General features: G+C 37.7%; 2 protein-coding genes and 1 non-coding gene across 3 annotated transcripts; 1 reads left to right on the top strand and 2 right to left on the bottom strand.

The window, feature by feature from the left end:
* Positions 1-4,791: 4,791 nt before the first annotated feature.
* On the bottom strand, positions 4,792-5,276 carry LOC109193685 (auxin-responsive protein SAUR21-like). The gene has a single exon (XM_019344537.1). The coding sequence runs from the start codon at positions 5,247-5,249 to the stop codon at positions 4,959-4,961; it is 291 nt and encodes a 96-aa protein (XP_019200082.1). The 5' UTR covers positions 5,250-5,276; the 3' UTR covers positions 4,792-4,958.
* A 652-nt stretch (positions 5,277-5,928) lies between these two features.
* On the top strand, positions 5,929-6,345 carry LOC109193652 (auxin-responsive protein SAUR68-like). The gene has a single exon (XM_019344505.1). It carries the CDS (start codon positions 5,929-5,931, stop codon positions 6,343-6,345), a length of 417 nt encoding a protein of 138 aa, XP_019200050.1.
* Positions 6,346-6,649: 304 nt separating this feature from the next.
* TRNAE-CUC lies at positions 6,650-6,722 on the bottom strand. Its single transcript has one exon. It is a non-coding gene; the product is annotated as a tRNA-Glu (tRNA).
* Between the last annotated feature and the right edge of the window lie 20,705 nt (positions 6,723-27,427).

Genomic DNA, 27,427 nt, shown 5'->3' with positions numbered 1-27,427 from the left:
CCCGCCATTCCGCCCGCGGGTACGTCCCTGTACCACAACAAATCCCTTCGGGGATTTTCTCCTCCAAACACAAATTCAAGTCCAACACATGCCAAATCTCACCAAGCACAACAAAATGACTTGAACCAAGGAAAATGCCAAGCAATGGCACAAAGGAACCCTAATCACAAGCTCTAGATATGCAATATCACAAGATAAATGCATAAACTCTCACATTTCATAACAAAACACAAGTTGAAGCCAAGAAATCATATATAGGTAAGCAAAATAGGTTTTGTAGAGCATGGGTTACCTCTTGAAGACCAAAGGACTCCTCTTACACCACAACAAGCTCTCCACTAAGCTCACTAGCCAAACCCACTTCAAGATCAAACCAAAAGATCATAAAGATCTCACCTTAAAGAAAAGACAACTAAGATGGAACCAAAAAGACTAGACAAGCTTATATCTTACCCTTCTAGATGCCCAAATAGAGGAAAGATTGAATCCTGGAAGCAAAACTTGGAATCTTGACCAAAGTCTCACTAGGCTTGAAGAACAAGCTACTCTTCTTTTCTAGAGAGAAGGTAGAGATATTTTCTAGGAATTGTAAGGGATGAAAAATGAAGAAGTCTTCTAGGTTTAGGTTACAAAACTAATTCTTGGTGAAAAGACAAGGATACCCTTACTAACTCTTAGAAAGTGTAAGGAACAAGGGAACTCCTCTTAAAGCACAAGGTATAACACCACTTAAAGATTGACTAGTCAAATACTAGTCCTTGAGTATCAAAAATTAGGATTTTAGGAATCAATTCCTCAAAGAAATAGAATTAATTACTCAATTAATTCATGGATTGGAGTGTGGATTTTTGGGGTGTCACAAGTATGGATTGCTTTTGAAGGTCTACCGGCTCACCTGCAAGATAAGCGGGCCATCTACTCCATTGCGAATCTCATCAGTTTGCCTCTCAAGGTCGACAGCTCCACTCTTCTTCACAATCGGCCTTCTGTTGCTAGAGTGTGTGTAGAGCTTGATGTCAGCACCACCCTCACGAACCAGGTCTGGATCAACAATGTCTCCTTCGGTGGTTTTGCTCAGAAGGTGACGTATGAGTTTATCTCGCCCTACTGCCTGGGATGCCGAATATTTGGCCACCTTAAATCAGAATGCTCTGCGCAGTCGAAGAAGCAACAGCATGATACCAGGCGGGAGCCCATGGCTAACCGGGAGCCCGGGCGCCCAATCATAGTACCACCTCGGAAGCGTTGGCGCCAGGAAGTAAGCCATGTAACAACTCCCGAAGATGCCCCAAATGAACAACCACCACAGGCGTGTCTGAGTAGTCATTAGCCGGAATCGGAGAATTCGACGGCTCCTTTCATTGTTCCAGATGCCAACGCACCTCTAGGAGCAACATTAATAGATGACCAGTGAGTTCGACGTGCTCCGTCAGACTCTCAGCTTGGACACCTTTCGGATGGAGATGAGCTTCTGAATGCGGAGGTCTACAGTCCTTCGCTGTTGGATTCATGGAAGGAGGCGAGTAAAATGTTCGCTCTGAAACTTTGAGGAAACAAACAGGACAATTATGTTATGGTAACTAAGAAGAAAAGCCGGCCTAGAAGGACTATTCCGCCCAAGTTCCAGCGGTGACCACACGCCTAGCGGCATGGAAAATCGCAAGAGTCTCTTTTTCCCATAGACTCAAATGAATCTGCTTAGTGGGAATGTCAGGGGTCTACTTTCCTCACGGCGTAGACTCAAGAGGAAGTTTGGCTTCCCGGATTTGTTTGCCAATCTTATTATGAACAACTCTACGGCCACTCAAATATCAGTCCTAGTTAATGGCGAGAGCTGCGGGTTCTTTCAGACTTCAAGAGGCGTCAAGCAAGGTGATCCGCTGTCCCCGCTTCTTTTCATCTTGGCCTTTGAGGCCCTCTCGCGGTTTCTTATTCTGAAAATGGGCGTTGCTATGTTGACACCATACTCCACGGCCCCGAGCTGCCCATTGATCAGCCACTTAGCATTCGCCGACGACATTGTTATTTTTGTAAATGGCACATCATCGTCCTTGAAAGCTTTGACAGATATCTTGAATGAATACCAAACTGGCTCTGGGCAGAAAATAAATTACAACAAAAGCTTCTTTGTGGCTTCAAACTGGTGCACTCGTAGCCGGACGAACGAGATATCAAGGATTCTGAGCATGCAGCAATCTACCTTGCTGTAACACCCCCCAAACAAGGCCCAAATAAAAGCCATAACACATGCAGATTAAACAACAAAACTAGCACAGCGGAAGATAAAAACGAGAACTGGATAAAAGAAATCCAACGGGGTGTCACGCCACGTCTACCAAACACGGTAAACGCTACGGCAAACAATCTGCAAGTGTATACATCTATCCCAAAACATCAGTCTAACTACATTGGCGCACAGGCCACAAAATCAAGGATAAAGGTGCTAAGCTACCAGGCACTAGACATCGCGTTCGTCTAAACATCACCTGAAAGATACAAAGGTAAACATTGGGACGACACCCGGTCAGCGATAATGCTGGTAACCCACCAATACCGTTAACATGACAAGGATGGATTGCTAACTTCACAACGAAGCTTATAGACCAACTAAAGAAATCACTTAGCAAGAAGAGAGTCTACACTAAGCATCCAACGAATTACTAACAAGAAAAGCATGCCAAGGATTGCCAAGCAAAAGACAACTACGAAACACAAGGGAACACTCAAGACAACAACGAACACGATGATCACGAAAAGACAAGGATAGGCTAGAAGAAAGGGGTTACCTGCCACTTCATCCTCCATCAAACCCTCCGACTCAGCCTGCGAACGCGCCATCACGAAGACTCTTCCAGGTGGCCTAGCTCCGACAGCTCCGCGACTCGAACTCCCACCCGAAGCTCCTCCGGCTCCCGGGGGTGGCGGCAACGCTCTCTGACCGCTAACAAAGGGAACTCCGCAACCTTGTGACGACCAACTCCAAAACGGAAACACCTAAACGCCTGGCCCTGGCAACCTTGACCTACGTGCACCTTCCCACATCTTCGACAAACGGCCGACTTAGCTTGATCCCGATACTCCACTCTGATAGGTCCTTGAGAAGAAGATGACACTGCCCTGGCTGAAAAACTCGGTCGGGGCTTCTTGAAGGTGGAAGAAACTCCGCTCTCAACCCTCTTCTTGGCTAGCTCAAACGAACCTCTCTGAAGCTGCTGCACGCGATACAAATCCGCGGCACTCAGATACGCGTCCTTCAGGGAACTTGGCCTACTCACCGTCAGCACTTTTCGTGCCTCAAAGTTCAGACCGGCAACGAAACGCTCAACCTTGGCAAGCTCCGTAGGCACAAGCATCCTTGCAAAGCGTGCCAGCTCCAGGAACTTCTTGTGGTACTCAACCACAGATAAGGATCCTTGCTGCAGATGTAGGAACTCATCAAACATGGCGGCTCGCACATGCGTTGGGTAGAACCTTTCGCGCATTCTGTCCTTGAGCGCGGTCCAATCAAACTCTGGTTCCTCAAGAAGAGCGGGGTCTTCGTGAACCCACCACAAATCCGCTTCTTGGCAAAAGTAGAACGTTGCCAGTTCTACTCTCCTTTCTTCGAGGCAGCCCACCACGGCGAAGATCTTATCAAACACCCGTAGCCACTCTTCTATGAGTGTGTATTAAATATTAAAAAAGTAAATGTGTTAAAGCCATAGGGCTGGAAGGACAAACTATGTTAATGCAAGGTTTTGAACCCAAAACCTTTCCTATTACTATAGATATGCTCTACCAACTAATCTAACTCCTTACTTGTAGACATTTACTAGTTTTTTTATACTAATACTAAAACATATACTATATAAACCTATATACATATACAGATTATATATGGGGTGGGGTGTGGGGTGAGGGGGGGGGGGGGGGGGGGGGCGCAGCTGACCCCCCTGCCCCCCCTCTGGCTCCGTCCCTGACTAAAAACGAGATTAAATACAAACAAAACATAGTAGTCATTGGCATGGACATGGTCATAACCGAGCCCGTGCCTAGAAAATATTTCACACTGGTCGCACAACCGAGCCGACTGACGAGCCAAACGAGGGGTATGCATGCGGTCCTCACTCCTCAGGCCATTGAGGCCCCTCCTCCTCATTCCGCTAAGTTTACCAACCATAACCACCCGACTGCCCTGGGGCATACCGGACTGGGATCCCCGATCAAGGGTATCCATCGAGCACATTCGGTTGTACTATCAACAGTAGGATCATTTGATGAATGCACATGCATGTTTAGAAAGAAAAATTATTAGTAAATGAATATATACCCAGGTGCATAAATTAATTACCCACACATATTAAGCATAAACATAAGTATAATCCATGAATATCATAAATGAAAGAGATAGAAAGAAGTAGAAACTTATATATTACTCTGTAAAATGGAATGTGAAATGATGGAATCCAAACTTGAAAATATGAAAGGAAATGAATGAGAGGGTTCAACTATGGGTCAAAACCAAATAATAGATCACTTTCAATTTAGGCAGCACGAGGCATTGCCTATTGCCTCAATTCAATTCTGGTTGTCTTAGCCTTATCACTTTCAATAATAGATCACTTTCTTATGCATCAAGATCTAAGGATTCTACAGATCTAGTTCTTTTCCATTCAATTTCTCTCTATCTCCTAAGGTATTACTATACCATAATCATTTCTAAGGGAAATAATCTGAAGATCGATGGACAGAAATAAATGTTACAAGAAATCTCTGATGTTGTGCAAAATTAAAATTTTCTCGATCTGCTAATTAAAATAATGTGTTTGTATTTTTGTCAAGAATTATCCTGGGGAGACAACCAAAAAGCTAAGGGAAACAAGTAACTGTACAATAAAACTCGATCTGATATGATCTTTTCTACAAAAATTTGTCTCCACTAATTAATCTAGCTAATTAAGCTGTTTGTAGTCTCGATCTCAAGATCTACTGGAGCTAGAGATGATGTCAAGAAACGTATCCTCCAAGCAAGGTATTGTGAGTCCACCCATTGGATGATCAAATCCGAATTCGTCCTCAGCTTGGCACAGCAAGTCTTGGAAAGAAGGGTCCTTCAAGTAGGAAACTGGAATGACAAAACGCTTCTTCTCGCTCTCACCAACATAAACTGCAAAGTGCCCCTTAGGAACCTCACTTTCTCTGTTTGTTCTTGAAGAAGACCTTCTGAGGCCCTGCTTAGCACGGAGAATGCGAGTCATACTAATCGCCATTATATTCTGGGATGTTTAATTTCTTCTTTAAGCAATTATTTGAGTGGGGTGAATACCAATTCAATTCGATCTATATGTGTTTATATAGATGGTTTGGGAGGTGGATTGAGTGGCTAATTTAAGAGAAATAATTTAGATGGATGGGCAGCCAGCTAGAAAGATAAGAAACATTACCACACATTTTTGTCATCATGAAATTATACATACAACTTTGTTGATAAAGACCTGCCTTTGAACATCATTCCCCACATGCATCAATGAAATTGAACATATAGAGAAAGCTCAACTACTTGTGTCATTCCAAGAAAACTAGCCAAATGAGAGAAGAAATTAAATGGAATTTGGCCATTTAATTTGGTAAGCATAACCATGTATGTGGTTCCTCATTTATATATATATATATATATATATTTCTGGTTGAAGCTAAAAGGCCCCATACAACCATGTGGTTACGTTCCTCATCAGTGTCAATCATGTGGTTTTGCCTCCTCAACAGCTTAAAGACTGTCTTAGCCTCCTCATCACTTTAAATACATCACTTCCTTATAATTCATCAAACACTGAAATTCAATTCATTCAATTCTACCCAATTTCCAAGCTTTCTACAAAATTAAATCTTATTCGATCTCTTCCATTCAATCTCTCTGATCGATCTCTATTTAATTTCTAAGTTAATATCATGATCAGTTCAAAGAGGCTCATTAAGCTGGCCAGAAGATGGCAGAAATTTGCTGCCATCCGAAGAAAGAGGATTTCATTTCCAAGTCTATATGATGATTCAGATAGCTGCAGTATTTCTTCTGCGGGTCATTTCACTATCTACACTGCTGATCAGAAGCGGTTTGTTGTCCCTCTATCATATCTCGAGAATCATATCATTAGGCAACTCTTAAGTATGTCTGAAGAAGAATTTGGACTTCCAAGCGATGGGCCAATTACACTACCATGTGATGCAGTCTTCATGGACTACATCATTTCACTTCTTAGCCGAGGTTTATCTAGACAACTTGAGAATGCACTGCTTGTTTCACTTACTTCTCATCGGTGTTCATCAGCTCCTCCGTTACTCCGAAATCAGGAATTGCTAGTTTGCTGATATTAATCTCAATAAATTTTGTAAATGAGGATATATATTAGTTGTAGCTCTATACATGATGTGAAATGTACATATATAAATCCAATACAGCAATACTTGATATCCCATATGTATGTTCAGTATTCTTATTACAAAATTCACTGCTATAATATTCTTCTTACTTCTTAATCTTCAGTTTGCTGCAATAATACACCTAGCTGTTGTCTTTTCATATGCATGTTGATCATCAACCACTGCAATTCAGTCTACAGAAGCTCATCAAGCTGGCTAAAAGTGGCAAAACTGAGGATATATAAAACAACAATTCCGTTGTCGGGAATCGAACCCAAGTCTCTCAGGTGAGAGCCGAGTATCCTAACCAACTAGACTACAACGGATTTGTCAATATACTCTGACCAACTCTTTGGTGATCCTTGTTTCGTGTTTCCTTGACCCAAAGCCAAATTTCCTTGCATATATTTACAATTGCATCTCAATCAGCATTTAGTATCAATGAGTACGTACTAGATGCCTTTAGGAATTCTCTAACTCCAAAAATCGCTGAGGCTCTTGCATGCACAAGATTCGTTGAGGTTGGCAATCAACCCATCTCAGAAATATAGATGAAGTTGAAAGATTTTTTTTTAAAAAAAAAAAGATAAAAATTTATAACCTTTTTAAATCTCAATTGTATATATTATCTTCTTAACTTCTATTTCTAACATACTTATTTGAGTTATTTCCTACATTCTATTTCTATTATTTAGTATTTCAGTTATTTTAAGTATTTGATTTGATATTTGAGGCTAATATTGTGTTGTATGACTTTATACTTATGAGTTATGTCCCTTAGTCCTTTGGCTGGAAAAAGACTAAATGACTTGGCAACATTATATTTTCAATGTTGATGCCATTGAGTTTAAAAACTCAAATTTGATGTATGTGACTCACTACGACATTGATTGATAAGGTTCTCCCGTCGACTATCAGGAGATGAGCCTCAGGGCCACCCTAGCGAGATCAGATCTTTGACGAGCTGAGCCTGTGAAGTGGAAGGCATTGGGCCAAGCTACAAGAAATAAAAATAACCAATGAAGGAGTTTGAGTCAAGCGACGATGAACACTGAACCTAACAACTGAGGAGACGATCACCGGTACCCACGAAGAGTATATTACAAATCCTTTAACCGCCATTAGTTTTTAAGGGGTTCATTCCTATTCAATTTGCATCTTGAATTCATGCCCAATGTATTCATATCGGATAGAAAGATTCAATCTTCTTTTCTGTATTGGAGTCGCTCTTGAATCAAGTTAATGAAGATACTACCCTAAATGGAAAGCTAGTCTTCTTTTATATAGTAAGCTAGAGATAGAAATGGGCAAATCAAGAAAGTGCTTATTAGCATATTTCAAATTCGAGTCTATGTTATTGAAATCGGTAATCAATTTGACCCTTTATCTTTGAATACCATGAATGTTAATTGGTATATCACTAACCCTATCTCACTTTATTTTTAGAGTAAATACCAGCCAAGGTCCTCCGAGTTTGGTGGTTTCGCCACCTTTAGTACTAAACTTTCAAATTGAGCATTCGTGATCCTCCGAGTTTAGAAATCAACCTGTCGTAGTCCTTCCGTTAAGATATCCCGTCTCACCTGTAAAATTAAAGGGCAAAATAGTCTTTTTATTGCAACCCTTGCCAAAACTGTTTATTTTATTGCATCCAAAATTTCCTGCAAGTATTTTAACTGAGATCAGGAGGTCTCGACACGTCGAGCCATCGAGCGAGGGCGCTGAAATTGAAATCGAGAATGACGCAGCAGCAAATTGTTTCCTAATGCAAATTTAAGGCGCTGGTCTCTTTCTTATTAAAATATATGGCATTCAGCAAAATTAAAGGTGATGCCTACCAAATTTAGAGGTGCTAACCCCCATGCCATGAAATAATGGAAATTACTTTGAGGAATTTTCCGAATTCAACATTCGGTATTTTCCAAAATTACATAGGAAATTCCAATTTCGCCCCAGCTTTGTACCTACTATAAAATCTCACCTTCCTCAACCCTAAAGAGAATTCAGAAATCTTTGGACACAAGACAAGGACAAATCAAGAGCCACAAGTTGTCTTGAGAAGCAAGAAGAAGACTAGGGAGATTCGAGAAAATCGTCTGGTTCATTCTTGTACTCTTTTGATAATTTGTATTTTCTTTATTAATATTTGCTATGTATAATTTAGCCATGCTTGGCTAAATTCTTTAGAGATTCTTGGGTAAAAGTGTTATGAACCTATGTGCCTGAGCTCTTAGATTTTTTAATATATTACTATTTGGGTTTAATGTTTGTGTTGCAATTGTGATTTTATTGTTTGATGCTTGTAATTAGTGGGCACAGTTACTTGTTTCGTTTGCTATCTTTGTGTCACAACGAGAGTTGGGCAAAATTTAGGGCACACATAATTGCACCTTGAGAAAGGGTAATTTTGTTAGGGACCTTAATTCTTGATTATTGCGCATCGAGAGATGGTAGTAGTTAGGAATTTATGATTCTTGATCTTGTTTTATTGGGTGTTTAAGCCACGAGAGTGGAAATTCACTAGTTTTAGTGACTACGAGAGTAGCTCTATACCACCTTACATCCTCACACTAGTTAAACCCAGATTTTAATATTGTCCTTAAGATTTGGCACTAGGTGATTAAATATTTGAATCCCAGGAATCTCATCATCTCTCTAATTGTTTTCAAAATCCTGAATCTCTACTTTATTTTATTTATTAATCATCTAAAAAATTGTTAGGATTAGCTCTAATGAATAAATTAGTAACTAGTGCTTCATACAACCACTTCCCTGTGTATCGATAACTCGTACTCCAAGTATTATTTGTTTGCAAATATACTACACATCAAATTGGCGTCGTTGCCGGGGAAGTGGCGTGTAGTATTAACATTAGTGAAAGTTTTATTGTAGGAGTCTAATCCATTTTTTATTTTTTATTTTTATCTTCATTAACAATTTTTTTATTAGTTTATGGATGTATATGAATTCCAAGGAACCATGCCACCGTTCTACCCTTCTTCCCATGATTATGATATGAGTTGGAATACGAATCACGGATATGGAGGAATGGAACAACAATTCCCTTTCTCAACAACCGAGGAGACGATCACCGGTACCCACGAAGAGTATATTACAAATCCTTTAACTGCCATTAGTTTTTAAGGGGTTCATTCCTATTCAATTTGCATCTTGAATTCATGCCCAATGTATTCATATCGGATAGAAAGATTCAATCTTCTTTTCTATATTGGAGTCGCTCTTGAATTGAGTTAATGAAGATACTACCCTAAATTGAAAGCTAGTCTTCTTTTATATAGTAAGCTAGAGATAGAAACGGGCAAATCATGAAAGTGCTTATTAGCTTATTTCAAATTCGAGTCTAAGTTATTGTAATCGGTAATCAATTTGACCCTTTATCTTTGAATGCCATGAATGTTAATTGGTATATCACTAACCATATCTCACTTTATTTTTATGTATGTTTTTGTGTTTCTTACATTTTTAAGTATTTATTAACTTAAGAATTAAGGTTGGCCATGATAATTCTTAGCAATTTACTTGTTCAACTTTGTCTGGAAAAAGATGTTAATACCCCACCATCGGGGTTCGATCCTATGATCTTCTATCAAGGATAGCCACAGAGGTGTCATTTGAGTACAAGTTGAATGTCAAAATATATTAAAATGTATAACATAATTAATATAGTACATAAGTATATGTACGTATTTAAGAAAATTCCTAAATATTTATGAATACACATTTAGTCAATTTTGTAATTTTATTTCTTAATTACATTTTATATTTCCTTAATTATAATTACGATAATAGCATTTAGAACTAATGGTTAAACTTTGAAAATATTTTCTAAAAAAAAAAAATAAACAGATTATTAGGTTCTTTGTTAGGGAAGCTAATCCTTTTTTTTTTTTTTTTTGGTGAATTAAGAGAAGCTAATAAGCCACAAATTATCTAAGAAATAACATTACTAACATGCATGTCAATAGAATACTCCCAAGAATTGTTACGAAAGACATATGAAGGATTTATGACATAGATTTCAACAATAATTCAAAGGAATATCTAGATTGGTTCTTTACAACGAATCAATGGACTTATACAACATAGCTCTAGACCCGAATAGCGTAAACAAATAATCAAAAATGCACGGGAGGCAACAAAACAACTCAAGAAGCAAACTCTTTTCTAACATATAGGATCTTTCTAAATAGGTGCACACTGTGAGGGTGCAAAAGCCACAGATCAAGAGAATAAAGCAAAACACATAATACAACAAGCATGCGCAAGTAACTTACAGTCTTACCGCGTATTCCTAAAGAAATTAGAACCTTAAAGAGATTCTAAAACACTTAATGTTTGGTTCACGTAATGAATTTGGAGGGAATAAGAATGATATTCCACAAGGAATGGAATATGTAAAGAATAGAGTAAGAATTGTATTCTATTATTGCTTGATTCATTGAAAGAATAAACATTAGTAATTGTATTCTAGTGTTTCGTTGGTTAAAAGAATAGAAATAGACTAGGCCTTAAAGACATAAATACCCTAATATAAAATAATAACAATAATAACAATAATAATAATAATAATAATAATAATAATAATAATAATAATAATAATAATGAATATGATTATGATATACTGAATATTATATATATATATATATATATATATATATATATAACAACAACAATAATAATAATAGTAACAATATATTTATTTACTTATATATTTATATACATGTATATGCCTGTGTGAGAGAGAGAGAATAATAATAACAACAACAACAACAACAACAACAACAACAACAATAATAATAATAATAATAATAATAATAATAATTCTTATTATTATTATAAAAAATACATATTTATATTTATATTTATTTTTCCATTTATCCCACATCAGTCGGAGAAGTGGGGAATGGAGCCTTGATGCTCCTATAAAGGAGCCTCAAGGCTCCATAATTTCAATTGCAATGCCTATTCGCTGGGCAAGTGGATGGGTAGGCTACTTAAAGTTTAGGAACCAAGGCTCCATAATTAAGGAGCCTTATACAATTAATTTATATATATATATATATATATATATATATATATATATATATATATATATATATATATAATTAATTAATTAATTAATTAATTATAATTTTTATCTATCAATCTATCAATAAATATATATTTAAATAAATTATATAGACACACACACACAGACATTTTGCAACATTTACAATTGACATTTCGGGGAAAGAAAAGTCTTACCCCAAAACGCCATTGACATATATATATATATATATATATATATATATATATATATATATATATATATATATATATATATATATAATACATTATATTTATTAAATATAAATATTAAATAATGTGTAAATGATATTTTTGGTATTTGTAATACAAAAGCTATTCCCAAGAGCATGGGAATAGCTAATACCAAGGCCCCCCCTAGGAATGGTTGTTCCCCTTGCAAAGGTAATAGCTATTCCTAGGAATATTATTCCCATGACAAAATGACCATACCAAACAATGGAATAGGTCTATTCCAAGGAATGTTATTCCAATCCTGACCTATTCCATGAACCAAACATGCCATTAAAGAAATTCTAAACCTTAAGGTTTCAAATTTAAGGGTTTATCAAGTCAACTTTCCTTGGCTGATATTGTCATTCCTTAACCACCCTAGAACATCAACCCGGCTCTGAGACCAACTGTAACACCTCCCATTTTTATACAATTGAGACTAGTCCTTAACATGAATTAAAGGTAGGAAAATGCGGGAAAAAATAAGGCAATTGAATACTAATTATAAAAAGGTACAAAAATAAAAAGGCCTAAAATGGGTTAAATAAAAAGTGTACAAAAATAACGTAACTCGTAAGCACGAACGCTAAGTATAAACCACTCCATCCTGTAAAATACATATCGATATAGATTGGAAAAATGGTTTGTTATTGTATGACATGTTAAGCCAATTAAGATCATAGATAGAGGACAAATAGGTTCACATGTATTTAAATATACATCTATAATAGTAAAACTTATTTATAGGCATTAAGCTCACATGCAAGTGTAATTCATATACAAACACTTATGCAATTCACACTCAAATATACATACTTACTATAATCGTTATGCTATGGACCCGTGTCCAGCATACATTGTGGACACGGAATGGTGCCGTAAGTGGCACCGTTATCTTCCACAAGTTTTTTTTTTTGAGACCGCTTCGTTATACGAGCATATGTTCATAATTTTATCACTATATATTATAATTGTAAGTTCATAATGTTAGAGCTCTATGTTCATAATTCCATAATTATACATTCATATTTCCATAATTGTACATTCATAATTCCGTAACTGTATATTCATAATTCAATAACTGTAAATTCATAATTTTCGAAGCTATATGTTCACAATTTTAGAGCTCTATGTTCATAATTTTATCACTATATGTTCATAATTGTAAGTTCATAATGTCATAGCTCTGTGTTAATAATTCCATAATTGTACATTCATAATTCCATAACTGTACATCATAATTCCGTAACTGTACATTCATAATTCAATAACTGTACAACATACTTTTCGAAGCTCTATGTTCACAATTTTAGAGCTCTATGTTCATAATTCTATCACTATATGTTCATAATTCTAAAGTTCATAATGTCAGAGCTCTGTGTTCATAATTCCATAAGTGTACATTCATAATTCCATAACTATATATTCATAATTTCATAACTGTACATTCATAATTGCACAAACGAATAACGCCGTTAACACCTTAACGGCCCAGACAAAATCAAATTTTTTTAAATTGGAATGTCGTCGTTTTCCCTAAAAACGACTCGTGTCCACAATGCATAGTTGACACGAGTCCACAACATAATTTTCTTACTTACTACACAATAACAAGATATGACGTCAAGTTTGACTTAATAGATCAAGGAATAGGTAGAGTGACATGCCATCAAAGGAGTAACCAAAACCAAGCAAGAAGGTAAAAGATCACATTATGCATAATATTGGAAATCGAGTGGCATGACAACTTAACAATAAATTATGAACCAATGGAACACATGGTGATACTAGTTCTAGGCATAAATTCAATATTACACACTCTTTTCATGTAAAATTCTGGGAATTCTCAACCGGATCTCATCACAACACTTTAACACACACTTCCTGGAATTCTCAACCGGATCTCATCACAACAATTTAACACACACTTCCGGGAATTCTCAATCGGATCTCATCATAACACGTTAACACACACTTCCGAGAATTCTCAACCGGATCTCATCACAACACTTTAACACACACTTCCGGGAATTCTCAACGGATCTCATTTAAGCATTCTTTTCAAGTAACCGAAGATCAAGCACCTCCTCCAATATATAAAATTTTTCCTCACATCAAACACACAAGTGGCATACTACGCGTAAATGAAGTTTTAGAAAATATGGGATACGTGATAGGCATGTGGGATATAAACTATAAAGTTTAGTGAAAAACAATGTGGATCATATGCAAAGTCTCATAACCAACACATAGGTAAATTATGCTTTAATTGAGGAAAATAATTTTGTACACGTAACACGTACCACATAGCACTTTAGAACAAATACCCGAGCCCTACGAATCCCGAAAACCCACAAAATACAAGTGACGGACCCGCAATAAATCAACAGGCCTAGTGTAACACCCCGTGTTACGACCTTCAATCCCGGATTAATTATTTAATTAAATCCATTAATAATAATTAAAAATGATTTAATTTGGTTAGGATTCCCTTTAATTAATTATTGTGGTCCACCATGGATCGTGGACCCTTGCCTAAACCAGAGTCTTAAACCTATTAGGAATAAAAAGAGTAAAACTTTTACTAGTCAGATTCTAATTAGGAATCCTAGACCTATATATCTATTAGGAGTAAAGAAAGTAGGCATTTACTTTTCAGATTAGAATCAGGATTCCTGATTCTATAAATAGGGGATTAGAAAGCAATTAGAACCCTTACCACCCATAGTTATATTACACGAAAATATTCCCAGGAGATTCACCACCACCCAAGCCTAGGGAGATCAATCGGATGGAAATCTTAGAGAAGAACCTTAATAGCCAAGGGAGGATTAATTAAGGCTAAGAGGTAACCCATGTCTCAACAAAACCTATTTTCTTTGCTATAATCTTCTTATTTGGCTCCTTCTCTATGCTTGTGTCTTGATAAATCGTTTATGATGATTATGATATGATCTTGATATTGATGAGATGATCTTATGTGTTGATCTTGATAATCTTGATTATTATAAGAAGTTCTTGATAATTGTGTGTTGTTCTTGATAAATCTAGATGTTCGCGATTTTAAAGATAAAGTATAATTTTATGATTTAAATATGATTAGAGCCCTAGGTCAAATTGGGAATTTCGTATTGTGATGTTCTTGATATATTTGGGTGGGATTTCGCATGTTCGGGTGTTGATTATGTTTAGAAGTCATGTTAGGTTATGTTCAATATGACTCTTGGTTTTTATCCATTATTTCACTGCGTGGTGTCATCGTTCGTGTTTAAAAGTGTCTAAGCATGGTTTCGGGTTCCACAAAAGATCCCGGGACCCAAATATTAAAAAGGAGTCAGTGGGGGGTAGGGGAACCCGCCACCTACCCGCTGCCCATTTTGGCGTCGCCGGCAGCAGGCAGACGACTGCCCGCCGGTCACCCGCTGCCCGGTTTCTCGCCGGCGGCGAGCAGCCGGCAGGTGGTCCTCCACCCGCCGGCCACCCGCTGGTTTTTCCCCACCTCGGGATGTTGGCTTCCCCGTTTGATGTTTCCCCGACCCTCGTGGTGTCCCAACGGACTCCGTTTATCGTGCCTAAGTCTAGTTTGATGTTTCGGGTACCATTTGTAGGATGAAAGAGTCTTGTGTATTGTATGCTAGTTGGATTGGTACCCCGTTGACATAGGTGAAAGATGTATGAACCCCTTAGGATTATTCCTAGTATGTGGATGACCACGCATAGGTTTCATTATATGTTTTCTCCCCTTTCCCTAAGTGTTTATGTGGATTACATGTGCTTGCTATGTGTTATATGTGCATGACTCCCCAATATTGGCTGCGGTGAAATTGGTTTTACATGGGCTGCGGTCCACCGATTGGGCTCGCCAACGGTGTGTAGGGCTGCAGTCCACCGTTGGGCTCGCCAACGGTTTTACATGGGTTGCGGTCCACCGATTGGGCTCGCCAACAATGTGTAGGGCTGCAGTCCACCGTTGGGCTCGCCAACGGTTTTACATGAGCTGTGGTTCATAATCCTGGCTGCGGTCAGTGACAAACTTTTTGGGCCACAGTCCACCGATTGGGCTCGCCAACGGTGTGTAGGGCTGTGGTCCACCGTTGGGCTTGCCAACGGTTTGATGAGCTGCGGTTCATCAGTTGGCTGCGGTCAACCCCTTCATGCTGCGGTATGAGGCAGGGTGCTGCGGCGCCGTGTTAGCGCTATATGCGCTGACCCTCATGTATGGGCAAGCGATTGGTCCTGTGGCGTCACCAAAGTGTGCTTATGTGTTGAGATAATGATTGGATAATGATATGAATGATGTGAAATAAATCTTGTGACCTTAGGATATATGCTAGTATCTTTATATGCATAATTATAACTGTTGAATGTGATTGTCCCTACTTGTTGAGTCTATTCTCGGTTTTAAAAGCTAGAGTCTCCTAAGTATATATCTTCCGGCATCAAAATGGTTTTCCTATATATATATATATATATACCTATATTGTATTTTAACGCGTTGGAGTGGGTTACCAGCATTATTCGCTGAACAGATATATTTGGCTTTCAGGCACAGATGATTAGCTACCGGAGCGCGCTAGAGGACCTCGGCTTAGATAGTTAGTCTTTCCTTTCGGCATGCGTGCCTTGATGATGTAATGATATTGTTTGAGGATAATTAGTTACCGTAACCTGTGCATCTGAGTTCTCCAGCTCAGATGTGGCACAACACCCCAACTCTTATGTTTAGTAATGCTCTATTTCGATATTACTAATAGTATTACCTTTATTATATAAGTTTTAAAAGTTTCAAGAAAATCTGGGGTGTTACACCTAGGCCGTGGGCTGGGAGGCAGGTCTCAAGAGACCCGCTGAACCAACCGCACAGTCTGGATTGAAGTGGCAAGCTGCTTAGGACCTGCCACCCAATCCTGCCACTGCGCCCGCAGCCCAGCCGGCGGGTCACCAAGGACCCGCGGCCAGGCCCGCACGCCTTCGAGGTAGAGACGAGGCAGTAGCCTCGTATCCCATTTTATGTTCCACACCTGGGCATTTTGTCCACTTTGAACCTGATACAACACCTCCAAACACGCCAACCAAGAAAAACATCAACAATACAACATCCTCCAACACATTTCCCACATCAAACAAGAGATTAAATCACTTCTAAAGCTCACACATCATCAATAACATTCTAACATGCATTTATAAGACAAATAGAGGAAAAATAGTATATTTTGGATATCCATGGGTTATGCCTCAAGCTTGATGCTTCCAAAAGCTAGGATCCTTAGCTTCCTCTACACCTCAAGAATAGTTGTCTTCTACACCTCTTAAATTCCCATAACCAACAAATACACACAATGTATCATTCACAAGCACATGAAATATTCAATACTACATCTATTCTAGCTAAGGAGAGGAGAGAAGTGTATGGAAACTCTTGGAAATGGAAGAGAAGAAGAAGGAGTCTTATACTTGAGTTGCTTCTTGCGCTCTTAGCTTTCTCAGGAGAAACAAAAATGAAATGAGAGAGATAGAGAGGCAAGACAATGGAATAGTATGATTTTATACCTAGGGCACAAAGCCCTAGGCTATGCATAACTTTGGGGAGTAAAATTGGGAATTTGGATTTTGAACTTTACTTTATAATTTTGGGTCACATGTTTTGTTAAACTTGGATTATAATACAATATAATACTTTTAGAAAGATGATAGGAGTATTTTGAAATCAAGTATTTAAAGAAAACTTGGCTATCAGGTTCACAGGTTTCTCTCATTGACTTTTGTGTTGACTTTTGAATAAAAGAATATTTTTTTCCAAATTGAGTCTCGAAAACTAAGGCACAAGAATAGACCTTTGTATTTATTTATTCACCATAAGTTTTTTTGAATAAATACTCTGTTTATAAAAATGCAATAGTCTACTTAGAAACAAAATATTGGGAAAATATTTTGACTAGTTATTTATGAAATAGGATTAATTGGGAAGACTAATTTTTGGGTTGTTACATCGTGCTCCTAACTGCATGAATTATTAATTAAGAATCATATAAAATATTTTTAACAAATAATAATGCGATTAACTATAAACGATTACTTAGAGCTGGTAATTGAGCAAAGAGTCCGGGGAACTAGCTTTTTCAATGTGAGATTGTGGCCCAACATTCACACATATGTTATCTTCCTACCTTGATTGTACAGCTTGGTGAATATGAGTCTACACACTACTAAATTACTTCATCATCTCAGCCATGGTTGCATGAAACTCGCCTTTTTGTTTCTTTAAAGCCACAATTAATGACAAAATGAGTCATTTAATTTGTTGAACATCTTCTATAGACATGTGGCTTTGGTGACGTTATGTTTTGCATGGCCAAAGATGATTTTTATGCTATATCTTCTTCCCATACCTCTAACACGTCCGGGATAGTCATTTGTACGTAGCGCAACAGACAATATATCTTGTCTTCCTAACTCAACGAATTCACTTTGAGAAGAGCCTCAGTGCCACCCTAGCGAGATCAGATCTTTGACGAGCCGAGCCTGTGAAGTGGAAGGCATTGGGCCAAGCTACAAGAAATAAAAATAACCAATGAAGGAGTTTGACTCAAGCAACGATGAACACTGAACCTAACAACCGAGGAAATGATCATCGGTACCCACGAAGAGTATATTACAAATCCTTTAACCGCCATTAGTTTGTAAGGGGTTCATTCCTATTCAATTTGCATCTTGAATTCATGCCCAATGTATTCATATCAGATAGAAAGAATCATTCTTCTTTTCTGTATTGGAGTCGGTCTTTAATCAAGTTAATGAAGATACTACCCTAAATGGAAAGCTAGTCTTCTTTTATATAGTAAGCTAGAGATAGAAACGGGCAAATCAAGAAAGTGCTTATTAGCTTACTTCAAATTCGAGTCTAAGTTATTAAAATCGGTAATCAATTTGACCCTTTATCTTTGAATGCCATGAATGTTAATTGGTATATCACTAACTCTATCTCACATTATTTTTATGCATGTTTTTGTGTTTCTTACATTTTTAAGTATTTATTAACTTAAGAATTTAAGTTGGCCATGATAATTCTTAGCAATTTACTTGTTCAACTTTGTCTGGAAAAAGATGTTAATTCCCCACCATCGGAGTTCGATCCTATGATCTTCTATCAAGGATAGCCACATAGGTGTCATTTGAATACAAAGTGCATTGCAAAATATATTAAATGTATAACATAATTAATATATTACATAAGTATATGTACATATTTAAGAAAATTCCTAAATATTTATGAATACACATTTAGTCAAATTTGTAATTTTATTTCTTAATTACATTTTATATTTCCTTAATTATAATTACAATAATAGCATTTAGAACTAATGGTTCATTTGCAAACTTGTTTTGAATGTTTTACGGTGTTTGTTAGTGTTTTTGAACAATTGTAGGTCAAAGTTATAAGCAAGGGAAGTCTTAGGACAAATTTGGACTCAAAGTTGACCGAATCGCGTGTACACAACATTCTTGACGCGTCGAGCCTCCAAATTTTCCAGCAAGTATTTTAACTGAGATCATGAGGTCTCGACGCGTCGAGCGAGGGCGCTAAAATTGAAATCGAGAATGACGCAGTAGCAAATTGTTCCCTAATACAAATTAAAGGCGTTGGTCTCTTTCTTATTAAAATATATGGAATTCAGCAAAATTAAAGGTGATGCTTACCAAATTTAGAGGTGCTAACCCCCATGCCATGAAATAATGGAAATTAGTTTGAGGAATTTTCAAAATTCAACATTCGGCATTTTCAAAATTAAATAGGAAATTCCAATATCGCCCCAGCTTTGTACCTACTATAAAATCCCACCTTCCTCAATCCTAAAGAGAATTCAGAGATCTTTGGAGACAAGACAGGGAGAAATCAAGAGCCACAAGTTGTCTTGGGAAGCAAGAAGAAGACTAGGGAGATTCGAGAGAATCGTCTGGTTCATTGTTGTACTCTTTTGATAATTTGTATTTTCTTTATTCATATTTGCTATGTATAATTTAGCCATGCTTGACTAAATTCTTTAGAGATTCTTGGGTAAAAGTGTTTATGAACCTATGTTCATGAGCTCTTAGATTTTTTAATATATTATTATTTGGGTTTAATGCTTGTGTTGCAATTGTGATTTTATTGTTTGATGCTTGTAATTTGTGGCCACAATTACTTGTTTCGTTTGCTATCTTTGTGTCACTACGAGAGTTGGAAATAATTTAGGACACACACAATTGCACCTAACTGTTGCACCTTGAGAAAGAGTAATTTTGTTAGAGAGCTTAATTCTTGATTATTGAGTATCGAGAGATGGTAATAGTTAGAAATTTATGATGCTTGATCTTGTTTTATTGGGCGTTTAAGCCACGAGAGTGGAAATTCACTAGTGTTAGTGACTACGAGGGTAGCTCTATACCACCTTGCATCCTCACACTTGTTAAACCCAGATTTTAATATTGTCCTTAAGATTTGGCACTAGGTGATTAAATACTTGAATCCCAGGAATCTCATCTTCTTTCTAATTGTTTTCAAAATCCTTAATTTTTTTTTTAGTTTATGGATGGATATGAATTCCAAGGAACCATGCCAACCTTCTACCCTCTTTCCCATGATTATGAGATAAGTTGGAATACGAATCACGGATATGGAGGAATGGAACAACAATTCCCTTTCTCAAATTTTGCTAACTCAAGACAAGGATATTTTCAAGAAAGTTCATACAAACATTCACATCACAACTTCAATGGTGCTCATTTTGTGGTGGGAATCACTTTGCGGAAAATTGTTACATGCTCAACCCCACCAACCATATTCCTCAACAACCTACTCAAGGATTTTGTGCCAACATGAGTCAAGCCACTTACCAAAGATGCATACCACCTACTCCACAACCCTTGTGGTGCATGAAATGTGGTGGACCTCATGAGGCAGAAAATTGCTTTATCATGGATCCCAATTACAAATATCCAGGGCAAGTTCAAGGGCCTCAATACCAAGAGTTTCAACAAGAATGCCAACCACTTGACCCTAGAATTGAGGTGAAGTCTATACAGACTAACAAGTTAATGCAATTGTACTCTCAAATTATGGGGAAACAAGCTCAAAGTGATCACGTGATGGCTCAATGGCAAGATTTGACAATTCAAGAGCCACATCAAGATTCATTTAATGAAGAGGTTCAAGAAGAGTTGCTTTTGCCAAATTAAGGTCATGAGGTTGATGGGAATGAATAGGAGGATGAGGACCTTAGAGAGGAAGATGAATGCATTGAGATGGAAACTTTTAGTGGAGAAGAGGATGAGGTTAATGGTGGAAAGGAACACATGGAGAGTTTCTCGTTAGATGAGGAAGTTTTTGATGGAGTACATGATTTGAACGAAGATGTCTCACCAATGGAGAACACTTCCCTTGGAGAGAACTTTAGAGAAGTTTTGAATTTGGGAGGCATTGGAGTTTTTAAAAATGATGGCACACATTTGCCTATTTATATATCCAATGACTACCAATACTTGCGTGTTCATGTGAATGATTCGAGACTCTCATTACTTGTTGAACAAGTGAATGTTGAAAAAGAAGGAAAAGAGAATGGAGGCATAATTCTTGATTCGGGCGAATGTGGTTCCTTACATGATGACATGAGGCATCCCATGTTATCTTTTATTGCTTTCCTATTTACTGCTTTCTAGATTCGTTTTATTTAGTTTTATTGATTTCTAGTTCGTGATTATTTTATTGCTTTTCAGTTTTCTCTCTTCTCTTGTTCTCCTTTTCTTTTATTTTGCATCAGAGACGATGCAAATTTTTAAGTGTGGAGGAGGAGTCATTAATTTGGGGATAATTTAAAATTTTTTGCTTTTGCTTGGATGACTCATATGCTATTTTTGGTGAAAATGTCACTTGTCTCAGCATGCAGTTACAATTACTCTCGCTTGTTGGTTTGTGGTTGGTTTTAGTGGTACATGCTGCATCTCAATTTGTGATTAATGATTTGAGGTGTAACACATAATTGATCTATTCCCTTGCCAATAGCTTTGTAAACCACTTAATAATTGGGTTAATTCTTGATCTTGTGTGTTATGCATTGCTAGTGAATGCTTATGTGAGATTCCGGTCATGGGTGTTTTGCTAGAACTTGCCTCATTACTCCCTAAATGAAGTCTAAGTTTTGCATGTTTTGAAGTGATTTAGGCCATTTTTGTTTAGGCATAGCCTTTAAACCTATCCCTACATATGTTTTTATCCTTTGTGTCCCCATTGTGCCTTTTGTTTGTTTAATAAGTGCTAAGCACTTATTCGGTCATTGTGATTGTTTTTCTTTGATTTACCCCCATTTATAACCCTTAGCCCTTGACCAAATATTTTCCCTTCCACCCTTGAGAAAATGGAAGTTATATCTTTATTATTTCTGTAAGAAGAGTTTTTATGGAGTTGTGCCAAAAAGCCAATGATGTTACAAATGTTCAAGTGTGGGGGTCATGAAAGTTTGGATTAAAATTGTCTTGCTATATTCAAAAGATATCCAAAGAAAATAAGAGAAAAGAAAAGAAATAAAAAAAAAAGATTAAAAGTTTTTGAGTTTGGACTCCCACTTTACCAAAGAGTTGCTAAGTTCTTAAAAGAAATTTGCTCCTTGAAATTGTAATTGTCTCATCTCTTCTAAATTTTGAAAAGATAGATAATTGTGACATTCTCTCTTTTTGATTAATTTTTCCATACCACTTTTTTTTTTAGCCATCACCCGTAGCCCCATTACAAGCTAAATAAAGTCCAAGTTAATCTTAGCATGCAATCTTAGATTTGATCTAGGGGAGTATGAAGGGCAAGCGTATGGGATCTCATTCATGAGCCGTGTCTTGCATAATCTCAACTGAGTACCTGTGCGCACTTGATCCTCATATACTTTAAATTCTTGGTGCTTGATTATTGGCTTGAGAATGAGCCTTATGTGCCAAGCTAATTTGATTCTTGAAGCTTGTTGTTTTGCAGTGAGTTGGTTGTTGGTTTGAAAGGTTGTGCAAGAGAGAGTAGGCGTAATTTGTATGTTTTGATTTGTGAGACACGTTAAGCCAATCAAGATCATAGATAGAGGACAAATAGGTTCAGATGTATTTAAATATACATCTATAATAGTAATACTTATTTATAGGCATTACGCTCACATGCAAGTGTAATTCATATACAAACACTTATGCAATTCAAACTCAAATATACATACTTACTACACACTAACAAGATATGAAATCAAGTTTGGCTTAATGGATCAAGGAATAAGTAGAGTGACATGCCATCAAAGGAGAAACCAAAACCAAGTAAAGAGGTAAAATATCAAGTTATGCATAGTGATGGAAATCGAGTGGTATGACAACTTAACAATAAATTATGAACCAATGGAACACATGGTGAAACTAGTGCTAGGCGTAAATTCAATATTACATACTCTTTTCAAGTAACATTCTGGGAATTTTCAACCGAATCTCATCACAACACTTTAACACACACTTCTGAGAATTCTCAACCGGATCTCATCACAACACTTTAACACACACTTCCGGGAATTTTCAACCGGATCTCATCACAACAATTTAACACACACTTTCAGCAATTCTCAATCGGATCTCATCACAACACGTTAACACACACTTCCGGGAATTCTCAACCAGATCTCATCACAACACTTTAACACACACTTCCGGGAATTCTCAACCGGATCTCATTTCATCACAACAATTCAAATAACCTTCCGAGAATTCTCACCCGGATCTCATTTCAGCGGTCTTTTCAAGTAACCAAAGATCAAGCACCGCCTCCAAGATATAAAGATTTTCCTCACATCAAACATACAAGTGCCATACTACGCCTAAACGAAGTTTGAGAAAATATGGGATACATGATAGGCATGTGGGATATAAAATTTAGTAAAAAACAATGTGGATCATTATGCAAAGTCTCATAACCAACACATAGGTAAATTATGCTTTAATTGAGGAAAATAATTGTGTACACGTAAGACGTACCACATAGCACTTTAGAACTAGTACCCGAGCCCTACGAGTAACGAAAACCCGCAAAACACAACTGACGGACCCGCAAGAAATCTACAGGCCTAGGCCATGGGCTGGGCGGCGGGTCTCAAGAGAACCGTTGCACCAACCGCGCATGTAACAGCCCGAAAATTTTAAAACTTTTCAATCTTATAATATGAAAGCAATTCCATTAAATAAATCCCAAATGGGGTATTCTAAACATAAGGTCTGGGGTGTTATGCCACATCTGAGCTGGAGAACTCAGATGCACAGGCTATTCTAACTAACTATCCTTTAAACATTGTCATTACATCATCAAGGCGCGCATGCCGAAAGGAAAGACTAACTATCTAAGCCGAGGTCCTCTAGCGCGCTCCGGTAGCTAATCATCTGTGCCTGAAAGCCAAATATATTTGTTCAGCGAATGATGCTGGTAACCCACTCCAACGCGTTGAAATACAATTTAAGTATATATATATATATATATATATATATATATATATATATATATATATATATATATACGAAAACCATTTTGAAGCAGGAAGATATATACTTAGGAGACTCTAGCTTTAAAAACCATGAATAGACTCAACAAATAGAGATAAGCATATTTAACAATTATAATCAAGCATATAAAGACACTAGCCTATATCTTAGAGTCACCGATCACTTCACATCGTTCATATCATCATTCAATTCATATCTTATCACATAAGGATACTTTGGTGGCGCCACAGGACCAATCGCATGCCCATACATGAGGGTCAGCGCATATAGCGCTAACACGGCCTCGCAGTACCCTGCCTCGTATCGCAACACGAAGGGGTCGATCGCAACCGACCGATGGACCGCAGCTCATCATAATGTTTGATCGCAACCAAACAGTGGACCGCAACCCAAAAGTAAACCTCTGACTACAGCAAGGAATATGAACTGCAGCTCATGTAAAATGTTTGATCGCAACCAAATGGTGGACCGCAGCCCAAAAGTGTATTTCTGACCGCAGCCAGCTTCTGAACCGCAGCTCAGGTATAACCAATTTGATCGCAACCAAATTGGGGCATCATGCACACATAACACATAGCAAGCACATTCCACCCATATTAACACATTGGGAGAGGGGAGAAAACATATAATGAAACCTATCCGTGGTCACCCACATACTAGGAATAGTCCTAAGGGGTTCATACTTCTTTCACCTAGACCAATTCAACTAGCATGCGATACACAAGACTCTTTTATCTTACGAACGGTACCCGAAACATCAAACTAGACTTAGGTACGATAAACGGAGTCTGTTGGGACACCACGAGGGTCGGGGAAACATCAAACGGGGAAACCACCATCCCGAAGTGGGAAAACCAGTGGGTGGCCGGACCACCCGCCAGCGGCGAGAAACCGGGCAGCGGGTGCCCGGCGGGTAATCGCCTGCCCGCCGGCGACGCCCAAATGGGGCAGCGGGTTCCCCTACCCTCACCTACCCCCCCACTGACTCTTTTTCAATTCTTGGGTCCCGGGATCTTTCGTGGAACCCAAAACCATGTTTTGATACTTTTAAACACAAGCGACGATACCACGTAGTCAAATAATGGATCAAAACCAAGAATCATATTGAACATGTCCTAGCATGACTTCTAAACATAATTGACACCCGAACATGCGAAATCCCACACAAATATATATCAAGAACATCACAATATAAAATTCTCAATTTAACCTAGGGCTCTAATCCCATTCAAATCATCAAGATCATAGTTCTTCTTTAATATCAAGAAACATCAAGGTTTATCAAGAACATCACACAATCATCAAGATCCTCTTATCATCATCAAGATCATCAAGATCACACATAAAATCATCTCATCAATCATCAAGATCATATCATAATTATCATAGAAGATTTCATCAAGACACAAGCATATAGAAGGAGCCACAGAAGAAGATTATAGCAAGGAAAATTGGTTTTGTTGAGACATGGGTTACCTCTTAGCCTTAATTAGATTCCTTGGCTATTAAGGCTCTTTTCTCTAAGATATCTTCTTCTTGATTTCTCCTACGTTTGCTGGTGGGGGATTCTAGGGAATTCTTGTGTGGTGATATTTATTGTGGTGTGGGTTCTAGGTGCTTCCTATGCCCCTATTTATATATTTAAGAGTCCCAATTAGGGTCTAAATGTATGGGTTTGCTAATTTTACTCCTTATAGGACTAAGGGGTTGGTTTTAGGGATGAGGGTCCATGGACTACGGTGGACCCTTCTTAGTTAATTAATGGATTTTAATTCTCTTTTTAGGGTAAGTGATTAAATAATTAGTTTGGGTTAGAGGTCGTAACACGGGGTGTTATAGCGCAGCCTGGATTGAAGTGGCATGCTGCTTAGGACCTGCCACTGCGAACGCAGGCCAGCAGGCAGGTCTCCCAGGACCCGCGGCCAGGCCCGCACGCCTTCATGGCAGAGACGAGGCAGTAGCCTCGTATCCCTTTTTCTGTTCCACACTTGGGCATTTTGTCCACTTTGAACCTGATACAACACCTCCAAACATGCCAACCAAGCAAAACATCAACAATACAACATCCAGCAACACATTTCCCACATCAAACAAGAGATTAAATCACTTCTAAAGCTCACACATCATCAATAACATTCAAACATGCATTTATTTGACAAATAGAGGAAAAATAGTATATTTTGGATATCCATGGGTTATGCCTCAAGCTTGATGCTCCCAAAAGCTAGGATTCTTCCTCTACACCTCAAGAATGGTTGTTTTCTCCACCTCTTAAACTCCTGGCCATAACCAACAAATACACACAATGTATCATTCACAAGCACAAAAAATATTCAATACTACATCTATTCTAGCTAAGAAGAGGAGTGAAGGGTATGGAAAGTCTTGGAAATGGAAGAGAAGAAGGAGTCTTATACTTGAGTTGCTTCTTGCGCTCTTAACTTTCTCAGGAGAAACTAAAATGAAATGAGAGGGGTTGAGAGGCAAGACAATGGAATAGTATGATTTTATACCTATGCATAAGCTCATTCACGCCAACTTGGAGGGCAAAATTGGGAATTTGGGGTTTGAACTTTGGTTTATAATTTCGGGTCGCATGTTTGGTTAAACTTGGACTATAATACAATATAATAATTTTAGAAAGATGATAGGAGTATTTTGAAATCATGTTTTTAAAGAAAACTTGGCTATTAGGTTCACAGGTTTCTTTTAGATTGACTTTTGTGTTGACTTTTGAATAAAAGAATATTTTTCCCAAATTGGGTCTCGAAAACTAAGGCACAAGAATAGACCTTTGTATTTATTTATTCACCATAAGTGTTTTTGAATAAATACTCTGTTTATAAAAAGGCAATAGTCAACTTAGAAACAAAATGAGTCACACATATGTTATCTTCGTACCTTGATTGTGCAGCTTGGAGAATATGAGTAACACACTACTAAATTGCTTCATCATCTCAGCCATGGTTGCATGAAACTCGCCTTTTTGTTTCTTTAAAGCCACAATTAACGACAAAATGAGTCATTTAATTTGTTGAACTTCTTCTATAGACGTGTGGCTTTGGTGACGTTACGTTTTGCATGGCCAAAGATGATTTTTATGCTATATCTTCTTCCCATGCCTCTAACACGTCTGGGATAGTCATTTGTACCTAGCGCAACATACAAT

The sequence above is a fragment of the Ipomoea nil genome, unplaced genomic scaffold, assembly GCF_001879475.1.
Source record: "Ipomoea nil cultivar Tokyo-kokei standard unplaced genomic scaffold, Asagao_1.1 scaffold1900, whole genome shotgun sequence".
Taxonomy (NCBI): Eukaryota; Viridiplantae; Streptophyta; class Magnoliopsida; order Solanales; family Convolvulaceae; genus Ipomoea; species Ipomoea nil.
Note: the sequence above shows the minus strand (reverse complement) of the source record. Positions and strands in the feature narration are given on the sequence as shown.